Raw genomic sequence first — 12,504 nt, 5'->3', positions numbered from 1 at the left:
CCATTATGTTGCTGTAAGATACTGAATATAGTTCTCTGTGCTATATGGTAAATTCCTGTTGCCTGTCTACTTTATGTATGAGTGCCGAGTGCTAAGTCGCTTCAGTTGCGTCCGACTCTTTGTGACCCTATGGACCTAGCCTGCCAGGTTCCTCTGTCCATGGGGATTCTCCAGGCAAGAATACTGGAGTGGGTTGCCATGCCCTCCTCCAGGGGATCTTCCCAACCTAGGGATCAAACCCATGTCACTTAGTCTTCTGCATTGGCAGGCCGGTCCTTTACCACTAGCGCCACCTGGGAAGCCCACTCTATGTATAGTATGATAGTTTGTTGATCTCATACCCATAAATTACTCCACCCAACCCTGCCCTTTGGTAACCATAAATTTGTTTGCTGCTGCTGCTGCTGCTAAGTTGCTTCAGTCGTGTCCGACTCTGTGCGACCCCATAGACGGCAGCCCACCAGGCTCCCCCGTCCCTGGGATTCTCCAGGCAAGAACACTGGAGTGGGTTGCCATTTCCTTCTCCAGTGCATGAAAGTGAAAAGTAAAAGTGAAGTCACTCAGTCGGGTCCGACTCTAGCGACCCCATGGACTTCAGCCTAGCAGGCTCCTCCGTCCATGGGATTTTCTAGGCAAAAGTACTGGAGTGGGGTGCCGTTGCCTTCTCCAAATTTGTTTTCTATGTGAGTCTATTTCTGTTTTGTGTATATATTTATTTGTATTATTTTGTAGATTCCACATGTAAGTGGTACCATATATTTGTCTTTGTGTGACTTACTTCACTAAGTATGATATTCTCTATCGAGTCCATCCATGTTGCTGCAGATGGCTGAGTAATATTGCATAGTTGCTCAGTTGTGTCCAACTCTTTGCAACCCCATGGACTGTAGCTTGTCAGGCTCCTCTATCCATGGAATTTTTTAGGCAAGAGTACTGGAGAGGGTAGCCATTCCCTTCTCCAGGGGATCTTCCCAACCCAGGGACTGAACCTAGGTCTCTGCATTGCAGGCAGATTCCTTATGGTCTGAGCCACCAGGGAAGTCGTAATGGCCAAGAATTTTCCATATACGCCACATCTTAAGCCAGTCATGTGTTGATGGGCACTTGGAATGCTTCCTTATCTTGGCTAATGTAAATAATGCTGCTGTGAACATTGGGGTGCATGCATCTTTTCAAATTAAAGTTTTCTCTAGATATATACCCAGGAGTGGGATTGAAGGATCATATGGTAGCTCTATTTTTAGTTTTTTAAGGAACCCCTGTGCTGTTTTCCATAGTGGCTGCACCAATTTACATTCTGACCTACAGTGTAGGAAGAGTCTGTTTTATCCACACCCTCTCCAGCATTTTTTATTTGTAGAGTTTTTGATGATGGCCATTCTGACTGTGTGACATGATACATCATTGTGGTTTGGATTTGCATTTCTCTAATTAGCAATGTTGAGCATCTTTTCATGTGCCTGTTGACTATCTATATGTCTTCTTTGGAGAGATGTCTATTTAGGTCTTTTGTCCATTTTTTGATTGGGTAGTTTTGGTTTTTGTTTCATTTTAATATTGAGTTGTATGAGTTGTTTGTGTTATTTTGGGCATTAACCCCTTATCAGCCACATTGCACATATTTTCTCCTTTTGTAGACTGTCTTTTCATTTTGTTGATGGTTTCCTTTGTTGTGCAAAAGTGAAATGTTGCTTTTATTTCTTTTGCCTTGCGAGACTGATGTAAGAAAACATTGCTATGATTTATGTCAGAGAATGTTTTGCCTGTGTTCTCTTGTGGGAGTTTTATGGTGTCATGGCTTACCTTTAGGTCTTTAAACCATGTTGAGTTTATTTTTGTATGTACTATGAGGGAGTGCTCTAGTTTCATTGATTGACATGTTGCTGTCCATCTTTCCTCACACCACTTGTTGAGGAGACTGTCCTTTCTCCATTGTATATTCTTGGCTTCTTTGTCATAAACTAATTTGACTGTAGGTGTGTGGGTTTGTTTCTGGGCGCTCAAGTCTGTTCCATTGGTCTATATGGCTGTTTTTGTGCCAGTGCTATACTGTTTTGATTGCTTTATCTTTGTAATATAGTCTGAAGTCTGAAAGGGTTATATTTTCAACTTTGTTCTTTTTTCTCAGAATTGGCACTCACTTAGAGTTGCTTTGACAATCCTGGATCTTTTGTGGCTCCATATAAATTTTAGGATTATTTGTTCTAGTTCTGTGAAAAATATAATTTTTCACAGGTATTTTGATAAGAATTGCATTAAACCTGTATATTGCTTTGAGTTGTATGGCCATTTTAATAGCATTTATTCTTCCAGTCCAAGAGTGTTGGACAGTTTTCCATTTCTTTGAATCATCTTCAGTTTCCTTTATCAGTGTATTATAGCTTTCAACATACCTGTCTTTCACTTCCTTCATTAAGTTTATTCCTAAATTGTTTTTTGTTTGCTTTCGACCTTGTTTTAAACAGGGTTGTTACTTTCTGTTTCTGATATTTCATTGATAGTATAAAGAAATGTAACAGATTTCCCTATGTTAATCTTATATCCTGCTACCTTGCAAAATTTATTTACTCTAATAGTTTTTATGTGGAGACTTTGTATAGAGAGAGTATCTTGTCATCTGCAAATAGTGACAGTTTTACCTTTTTTCCAATTTGGATACCTTTTATTTTCTTTGTTATCTGATTTCTGTGGCTAGAGCTTCCAATACAATGTTGAATATAAGTGGTGAGAGTGGGTATCCTTGTCTTATTCCTGAATTTAGTGGGAAGGCTTTCAGCTTTTTACTGTTCAACTTTTTACTGTTTATTATGTTGGATGTGGGTTTACCATAAATATTAATAACTTTTATTATGTTGAGATATAGTCCTTCTATACCTACCTTAGTGAGATTTTTTTTATTATGAATAGATGTTGGGTTTTATCAAATGCTTTTTCTGTGTATATTGAGATGATCTTGTGGGAATATATATATATTTTTAAGTGTTACCTGGTTATAGAAATCCCTGTTGCTGCATGGATCCCCATGGATTAATGTTGTAAAGATATAGTAAATAATGCCAAATGGAACAACAGAGAATATGACATTTGCATGAAAGGAAATCCTCTCTGAGCTCAGAGAGCTCCTCAAGGGAGACTTATCAGCTGCAGTGAACACTGGGGTACGTGTATTTCTTCTGATTACAATTTGCTGTGGTTATACAGTCAGGATTGGGATTGCTGGATACTTCTATACTCTTCTCCTTAGTGGTTGTACCAATTTATGTTCCCACCATCAGTGTAGGAGAGGTTCCTTTTCTCCACACCCTCTCTAGCATTTATTGTTTGTTGACTTTTTGATGATGGCTGTTGGCCATTCTGACTGGTGTGAGGTAATACTTCACAGTGGTTTTGATTTGCATTTCTCTAATAATTAGTGATTTTGAGCATATTTTCATGTTCCTCTTGGCTATCTGTATGTCCTCTTTGGAGAAATGTCTTCTGCCCATTTTTGATTGGGTTGTTTGTTTTTTTGATACTGACATGCATGAGCTGTTTGTATATTTTGGAGATTAATCCCATGTTGGTCACCTCACTGGCAAATATTTTCTTCTATTATTTGAGTGTGTTTTTTTTTTCATTTTGTTTATGGTTTCCTTTGCTGTGCAAAAGGTTTTATGTTTAATTAGGTCCCATTTGTCTATTTTTGTTTTTATTTTCATGACTCTAGGAGGTGGATCCAAAAAGATACTGCTGTGATTTACATCAAAAAGTGTTCTGTGTTTTCCTCTTAAAAATTATATAGCAGCTGGTCTTCCATTTAGATTTCTAATCCGTTTTGAGTTTGTGTATGGTGTTAGAGAATGTTTGAATTTCATTCTTTTATATTTAGCTGTCTAGTTTTCCTAGCATCACTTATTGAAGAGACTGTATCTCTCCCTTATATATCCTTGTCTCCTTTGACATAGATTAATTGACCATAGGTGCTAGGTTCATTTCTGGGCTTTCTGTCCTGTTTGATTTATTGGTTTATACTTCTTTTTTTGTGGGTGCCACTACCATACTATTTTGATTAGTGTAGCTTTGTAGTATAGTCTGAAATCAAGGTGCCTGATTCCTCCAGCCCCATTTTGCTTTCATAAGATTGCTTTGGCTATTCAGAGTCTTTTATGTTTCCATGAAAATTTTAAAAATCCTTGTTCCAGTTCTGTGGAAAATGCCATTGGTAATTTGACAGGTATTGCATTGAATCTGTAGATTGCCTTAGGTAGTATAGTCATTTTGACAGTATTGATTCTTCTGATTCAAGAACATGGTATATCTTTCCATCTGTTTATGTCATCTTCAATTTCTTTCATCAGGATCCAATAGTTTTCAGAGCACAGGTCTTTTGCCTCCTTGTGTGTATGTCTGTATGTCTTAGTTGCTCAGTTCAGTTTAGTTCAGTCACTCAGTCACATCCGACTCTTTGCTACCCCATGGACTGCAGCACGCCAGGCCTCCCTGTCCATCACCAATTCCCAGAGTTTACTCAAACTCCTGTCTATTGAGTCAGTGATGCCATCCAACCATCTCATCCTCTGTCGTCCCTTTCTCCTCCTGCCTTCAATCTTTCCCAGCATCAGGGTCTTTTCAAATGAGTCAGCTCTTCACATCAGGTGGCCAAAGTATTGGAGTTTCAGCTTTAACATCAGTCCTTCCAATGAATATTTGGGACTAATTTCCTTTACAATTGACTAGTTGGATCTCCTTGCAGTCCAAGTCCCACAGGAGTCTTCTCCAACACCACAGTTCAAAAGCATCAATTCTTTGGCGCTCAGCTTTCTTTATAGTCCAACTCTCACATCCATACATGACTACTGGAAAAACCATAGCCTTGACTAGACGGACCTTTGTTGGCAAAGTAACGTCTCTGCTTTTTAATGTACTATTTGCTGCTGCTGCTAAGTCGCTTCAGTCGTTTCCGACTCTGTGCGACCCCATAGACGGCAGCCCGCCAGGCTCCCTTGTCCCTGGGATTCTCCAGCAAGAACACTGGAGTGGGTTGCCATTTCCTTTTCCAATGCATGAAAGTAAAAAGTGAAAGTGAAGTCGTTCAGTCGTGTCCAACTCTTCAATACCCCATGCGTGGACTGCAGCCTACCAGGCTCCTCCATCCATGGGATTTTCCAGGCAAGAGTACTGGAGTGGGGTGCCATTACCTTCCCCAATATACTATCTAGGTTGGTCATAACTTTCCTTCCAAGGAGTAAGCGTCTTTTAATCTCATGGCTCCAATCACCATCTACAGTGATTTTGGAGCCCAGAAAAAATAAAGTCTCTCACTGTTTCCATTGTTTCCCTATCTATTTGCCATGAAGTGATGGGACCAGATGCCATGATCTTAGTTTTCTGAATGTTGAGCTTTAAGCCAACTTTTTCATTCTCCTCTTTTACTTTCATCAAGAGGCTTTTTAGTTTCTCTTCACTTTCTGCCAGAAGGCTGGTGTCATCTGCATAACTGAAGTTATTGATATTTCTCCTGGCAATCTTGATTCCAGCTTGTGCTTCATCCAGCCCAGCATTTCTCATGATGTACTCTGCCTATAAAATTAAAAGTTAGTTGCTCAGTCAGGTTCAACTCTTGCAATCCCATGGACTTGTAGCCCACCAGGCTCCTCTGTCCATGGGATTCTCTAGGCAAGAATACTGGAGTGGGTTGCCATTTCCTTCTCCAGGGGATCTTCCCAACCCAGGGATCAAATCCAAGTCTTGTGCACTGCAGGCAGATTCTTTACTGTCTGAGCCACCAGGGAAGCCCCTTTGCCTCCTTAGGTAAGTTTATTAATAGGTATTTTATTCTTTCTGATGCAATGGTAAATAAAATTGTTTCCTTAATTTCTCTTTCTGATCTTTTGTTGTTAGTGTATAGCAATGCAAGAGATTTCTGTGTCCTGCAACTTTACCGAATTCATTGATTAGCTCTAGTATTTTTCTGGTAGCATCTTTAGGATTTTGTAAGTATAGTATCATGTCATCTGCAAACAATGATAGTTTTACTTCCCTTCCAATTTGGATTCCTTTTATTTCTTTTTCTTCTGTGATTGCTGTGGCTAGGACTGTGTTGAATAAAAGTGGCAAGAGTGGACATCCTTGTCTTGTTTCTGATCTTGGAGGAAATGCTTTCACCTTTCCACTGTTGAGGACAATGTTTGCTTTGGGTTTGTTATGTAGAGTTATGTAAGTTCCCTCTGTGCCCACTTTTTGACGAGAGTTTTTTTTAAACCACAGATGGGTGTTGAATTTTGTCAAAAGCTTTTTCTGCATCTTTTGAGATGATCATATGCTTTTTATCCTTCAATTTTTTCATGTGGTGTATCACACTGATTGTTTTGCATTTATTGAAAAGTCTTTGCATCCCTGGGATAAATCCCACTTGGTCATGATGTATGGTCCTTTTAATATGTTGTTGGATTCAGTTTGCTAGTATTTTGTTAAAGATTTTTGCATCTATGTTCATCAGTGATATTGCCCTGTAGTTTTCTTTTCTTTTTTTGTTTGGTATCTTTGTCTGGTTTTGATATCAGAGTGATGGTGGCCCCATAGAATGATTTTGGAAGTATTCCTTCCTCTGCCATTTTTTGGAATAGTTTCGGAAGGACAGGTGTTAACTCTTCTCTAGATGTTTGCTAGTATTCGCCTGTGAAGCCATCTGGTCCTGGACTTTTGTTTTTGGAAGTTTCTTAATCATGGTTTCAATTTCAGTACTTGTGATTGGTCTGTTTTTATATTTTTCTATTTCTTCCTGGTTCAGTCTTGGAAGATTGTTCCTATCTATGAATTTGTCCGTTTCTTCTAGGTTTCCCATTGTATTGGCATAGTTGCTTGTAGTAGCCTCTTACGATCCTTTGTATTTCTGTCATGTCAGGGGATGTTTTAAGAAAGGGGACCATAAGCAGGATGGACAAAAACCTCTTTTGTTCTGTGTCTGTGTCCCAGGTGACCATGGAGGCTGGCGGCCTCCCCCTGGAGCTGTGGCGTATGATCTTGGCCTACCTGCCCCTTCCCGACCTGGGCCGCTGCAGCCTGGTGTGCAGGGCCTGGCGTGAACTGATCCTTAGTCTCGACAGGACTCGCTGGCGGCAGCTGTATCTGGGCTGTGCTGAGTGCCGCCACCCCAACTGGCCCAACCAGCCTGATGTGGAGCCTGAGTCTTGGAGGGAGGCCTTCAAGCAGCATTACCTTGCCTCCAAGACCTGGACCAAGAACGCTGCCATCTTGGAGACCTCTGTCTGCTTTTCTCTATTTCGCCGGAGGAGGATGCGCCGGACCCTGAGTGTCGGGCCAGGCCATGAGTTTCACAGCCTAGGCAGTGCCCTGGCCATGTCCAGCCTGTTTGACCGAATCCTGCTGTTCCCAGGTCTGCATGAAGAGCAAGGTGAAATCATCCTGAAGGTGCCTGTGGAGATTGTAGGCCACGGGAAGCTAGGTGAAGTGGCCCTGCTGGCCAGCATTGACCAGCAGTGCTCTACCACACGCCTGTGTAACCTTGTCTTCATGCCAGCCTGGTTCTCACCCTTCATGTTTAAGGTGGGTGTCGACATCCGATGCATGGCCTCTCCCAGCCTGACCCTGAGTCTTGGCCTCTTCTCGGTGGGTTTGTAACCCCTTTTTTGTTGGAATTGAGAGTTCAGTCATTATTCCTATAACACAGTCCTCTGAGTTCTACACCAGGTGAGAAGGAGGCACGGGGATCAGTAAAGATCTACATTCTGCTTTGTTCCCTCACTGGAGGTCAAAATTGCCTTGTACTTCTTCCCTTCCAAACTGGACCAACTGGGGCCACAGGTACAGCAGCCAGGTGGGAAAGCCAGGTTCTAGGAGCATGCCGCATGGTGACAGGCAACATTCCCAGAGAGATGGCCAAAGAGGGGACGCTCTGCAGGCCAGGGACCTTCAGCACATTAGCCCCACTCTGGGGAGGGTCAGGGAAGGTCTGGCTTTTGCCAAGAGTGACTGGAGAGAGAGTCGGAAAATATCAGAACAACATATTCCTTCTAGGAACAGAGCAGTTGTTTCCAGAGACAAGCACGGTAGCTTTTGGTAGCTCCTGGCAGAACAGTCTGCAGCTGTTACCTTGCTTAGAAACTGGTTACAGTGCATGGATTTTGTACCTTGTCAACAAAACTACACCACCACTATTCTACCAGTAACAACCAGATTATCTGTCAGGTTCATAATGATATTTGTGCCACCGGTCATTTACGATGCACTTACTGGGTGCCAGGCATGTCCTTACAGCATGATTAAGATGGGTAGTGTCAGCTGGCTTTATAGACAAGCGAACGGAGCCTCAGCAAGGGTCTCAGACTTTGTAAGGGACAGAACCAGGGTTCAAAACCTGTAATCATAATATAGGTGACTTTGCATCAGTGGTCTCACAACAATCTTGTGGTAGACAGAGGAGATGTGTCCCCATTCTGCAGATGAGGGGCACTGAGGCTCAGAGACACTGAATAACTTTCTCAAGTGGATAATTAGGTTAGACCTCAAATCTAGGCCTTTGAGCCTAAGCACTTTTGAAATTACATTGTACTGTCTTCCTTGAAGCTTGAAAGGCTGCTTGCTAATTAGACCTAGAAGATTTCAGAAGGACTGATGAGGTCTTCCACTGCTGATCTACAGACCCAGAAGAATCGTTCATTTCCATACCCTTCACATTTCATAGACATTTATTCTTGGAGTAAGATGTTCATTTCAGCCTCTGCTTCCCCCTCATCAATGTAGCCACAGATCTTCAAGGGGTAGGTCTTGGCCATAGATGTCTTTGTAGCTCAGCCCACTTCCTGCCTCAGGGCTTGGCATATATTAGTGCTCAGTCCATGATTGTCTTTTAACTAACAACAGGACAAGGGGCCAGAATCACCCTGCCTGAAAAAATGCCAAGGCCAGGGTGATTTCACAGCTGTTTTATATGACTTTTGAGGAGAACCCTGGCAGTGGCTTTGCATCTCTAGAGAGCCAGTGTTTTTCTACAGAGAGGACCAAGTAAGAGAAAATGGACTTAAATTGCCTCAAGAAAAAGTTAGGTTAGCCTAGGGAAGAACTAGACAGGTTGAGGGGAGTTAAGTTCTGGAACAAGCTCTCAAGGGAGATCACTGCTGGAGAATGTAAAATTGTCCAAGGATTACTGAACAGGATCATGGGACACTCCCTCCTTTTATGGTTCAAATACATCTCATGGAACTTGGTGTGAAATCCAGAAACAGTTCTTCTTCAGAAATACAGAGCAGCCAGGCCTCACTGTCAGGCCTGCAGAGCTGAGGGCTCAAGTAAGTTGTGCTGTGGGGCTCAGCACTCCCCTGCCCCAGAGGACTCTGCTCTCCATGGTGATAATAGCTGGCTTTTCTCACATGCCATCTTTGTGCCTGGCTCCATGCCTGGTGCTTTGTTAGCTTGTGAGCCCGGTACTGTAGACAGAGAAACTGAGGCTTGGAGCAGTGACATGTCGGCCTGAGGTTACACCCTTGGGAGAGGCAGAGCTGGGAGCTGGGCCCTGCAGCCAGACCTCAGAGCTCCGCGCTCTTTAGCCTCTGTGCTGCGGGCTGTGGCAAGCCTGCTGTCTCCAGCTCTAGTTGTGCACCAGCTTTAGTTCCCACGCAGACTCCCAGCACCTGTGTCGGGGCCTCCCACTGCTGGCACAGCCCCTCCTGGCCACCTTGGCCTCTGTCAGCCCTCCCACTTCACCGGCTCCGTCCTGAGTCCAGACACTAGGGTGGCCTCTGACGAGCTGCAGTCCACAGGCTCAGGGGAGGCTGGCTTGCAGGGCCAAGGGAAGATGACAGTGAAGGGAGAGTGCTTTGGAGGGTGAGACCCAGAGAAGTGCCACGTGATGGGACACAGTCTCTGTGAAACTGAGGCACCACGTGGGACCCTTACCCATCAGAGGGCTTGGTAAAGTTGGGCTTGCATCCCAGCCAGCTCCTGGGTCTGTGGAAATTGGAAGCTTCCCCATCATTTCTAATCATCCCTAGAGTGATAGTTTCCTGGTTCATCTCCAGTATTAACATGTGTCAATTCCATTTCCCCCATCCCTCTGAGCATTCAGCATCTTCCCCCTTCTGCAGGTCACCCCCACACTCCTTATTCTAAGTGCTTCATGAGCATTGGTAGCATTTATTTGAGATTTGGGGAGTTGGGGAAGGGCCCTGCTGCAGAGTGAACTTCTCTGCCGTTCTCCATCTCCACTCTTGCCCCCGCCCTTTGGGACTGGAGGGAGAGAAGGGCAGGCAGCTTCCTTCATGCAGAGCAGCTCCCAGTTCCTCCGGAGCTGGCAGACATGCACCCTGTGGGGAAGGGAACGTGACCAGCAGGACAGAAGGCCTCTCGAGGTGCCACCCCCTCTGGAGCAGTCAGAGCTCTGACAAGCAAAACAGATCTTATCCCTGTTACACACACTATCTCTCGCTCTCTCATCTCCCAGACAACTTCAGGTCACGTCCAGTTTGACAACTGCAACTTCGAGAATGGGCACATCCAGGTCCACGGCCCAGGCACCTGCCAAGTGAAGTTTTGCTCCTTCAAGAACACTCATGTCTTTCTGCACAACGTGCCCCTGTGTGTCCTGGAAAACTGTGAATTCGTGGGCAGTGAAAACAACTCGGTGACTGTCGAGGGCCACCCATCCTCAGAGAACAACTGGGCCTACACGCACCTCTTAGGGCTCATCAGGTCCTCTCCCGGCGTGCTCCCCACCGAGGACTCGGACTCTTTAATGTCCCTTGACCTGGAGAACAGGGACCAGGCCTGGAGCCCGAGGACCTGTGGCATTGTCATTGAAGGCAGCCAGAGCCCCACTAGCCCAACCACCGGCTCCCCCAGGGCTGGCTCACAGGAGGCAGAGGTGGGCAGCAATGGGGAAAGGGTGGCCCGGACCCCAGACAGCAGCGATGGAGGCCTGAGTCCCAGTGGTGAGGACGAGGACGAGGACCAGCTCACGTACAGACTGTCCTACCAAGTGCAGGGCCCACGGCCAGTCCTGGGGGGCTCTTTTTTGGGCCCACCGCTGCCTGGAGCCTCCATCCAGCTGCCCAGCTGCCTGGTGCTGAACTCCCTGCAGCAGGAGCTGCAGAAGGACAGGGAGGCCATGGCACTGGCCAGCTCCGTGCAGGGCTGCCTCATCCGCAAGTGCCTCTTCCGGGACGGCAAGGGAGGTGTCTTTGTTTGCTCTTATGGCCGAGCCAAGATGGAAGGAAACATCTTCCGGAACCTGACTTATGCGGTGCGGTGTATACATAATAGCAAGGTGCTGTCATAGGCTTACTGTGCAGACCCATGAGGCCTCACTGGGTCACCAGGAACATGATTTTTGAGTGGTGAGAGGGCTTCAGTGGTTGTATGCTGGAGGGCTTGGATAGAGCTAGTCTGTATTTTCTAAAAAGTCATCATCTCTTAAGCTTATAATACACACTTGCCTCATGTCCATCATCTGACTTGAATGAGGCAGAGCTGTCCTGGTAAGGAGTTTCTGGTATCCGCATTCATCCTTAGTCTTGGGTAGGTGTGTCCATGGGTTTAGGACCTTGGCAGTGGGCCCTCTACAGTGGTCCTGCCTCACCTCATGCACTAGGAGGGGAATTCTAACCCTCAATACCAAAACATTTTCTTCCCACATCCCTGAGGGATAAAGGGTTTATTGTTTTTCTGTCTTCCACCACCCCCCCCATGAGAGCCACGGGGTTTGCAGCTCTTCACCCAACTGCTTGAAGCTTGTTCTCTGGGAAAATTAGGGGGGAAATCCAAGAGGGGCTTAGTGCTTTTTCCAAAGTGACTGTTCTTTCCCGCCAAGTGCCCAGCAGAAGGGAGGCATCTCTGGCCTCTTGTCCGGCCCTCAGCCTTTCTCCATGAGCAGCTGGCGTGGTCTGTGGAGAAGTAAATAGATGCAGCTACTCCCGGGGCTTCTGTGCTCTTACTGATTCACACTTGGCTTTTAACAAGTTGTGAAAACAGTTACCCAAACCCTTCTTTCTGGCTAGCATGGCACCTGTGTCTTTTCAAACAAGCAGGTAGTCCCATCTCATGTCCTTGGAGGTGCCTTTTTCCCTTAGGTTCCAGGCTCGTTGGTGGTCCTGCAACCTCAGCTCTCATGGATTCAGAGATTCTTCTTGTGGGAGCAATACTCTTTCTAACTTTCTCCATCATAAGCAGAAAGCATCTCCTTGAAATTGTACTTGCATTACACTTTACCCCTCCCAGGACTTAACTCTAATGTAATATATTGTTTACTGTTAGTACACAATTTGCCTTCACATACTATATTGTATTATTAATACACAGTTTTAAAAAAACATACATTTTAAGTTTTTATATAATTATTAAATATAAAAAGAAAGTGTAAGTGGCAGTACGCCCTCTTACTAAGCTGTGTGCCGGCTTATGGTGTCTTGTTTTAAAGAGGCTTCCCTATCCCTATACCAACGTTTCTAACTGTCTCTTAGTTTGGAATTCCAGTGGGTTTTCCACCCCAAGATAATACATTAAGAGAGATGC

The 12,504-nt window shown here is 44.8% G+C and overlaps 1 protein-coding gene across 6 annotated transcripts in view; it reads left to right on the top strand.

Annotated features, from left to right (window-relative positions):
* FBXO10 (F-box protein 10) overlaps nucleotides 1-12,504 on the top strand; it is a 42,929-nt gene that overhangs the window by 13,176 nt on the left and 17,249 nt on the right. For 4 of the 6 annotated variants that reach the window (XR_015169905.1, XR_015169906.1, XM_086415931.1 and 1 more), the window contains exons 3-4: nucleotides 6,955-7,545; nucleotides 10,439-11,260. The exons of 1 other annotated variant lie outside the window; for it this stretch is intronic. Coding sequence is in view for 3 of the 5 variants with exons in the window: in XM_086415931.1 (XP_086272057.1) it covers nucleotides 6,961-7,545; nucleotides 10,439-11,260 (1,407 nt within the window). In the remaining 2 variants the exon portion in view is untranslated. The remainder of the gene's footprint in view (nucleotides 1-6,954; nucleotides 7,546-10,438; nucleotides 11,261-12,504) is intronic. One more of the 6 variants, XM_086415932.1, reaches the window with a different exon arrangement.

This window comes from Bos grunniens, chromosome 8 (assembly GCF_055505025.1).
Source record: "Bos grunniens cultivar Pamir isolate PY7600 chromosome 8, Bosgru_T2T1.0, whole genome shotgun sequence".
Lineage (NCBI taxonomy): Eukaryota > Metazoa > Chordata > Mammalia > Artiodactyla > Bovidae > Bos > Bos grunniens.
The sequence above is the reverse complement of the archived record's forward strand: the minus strand, read 5'-3'. Positions and strand labels throughout refer to the sequence as shown.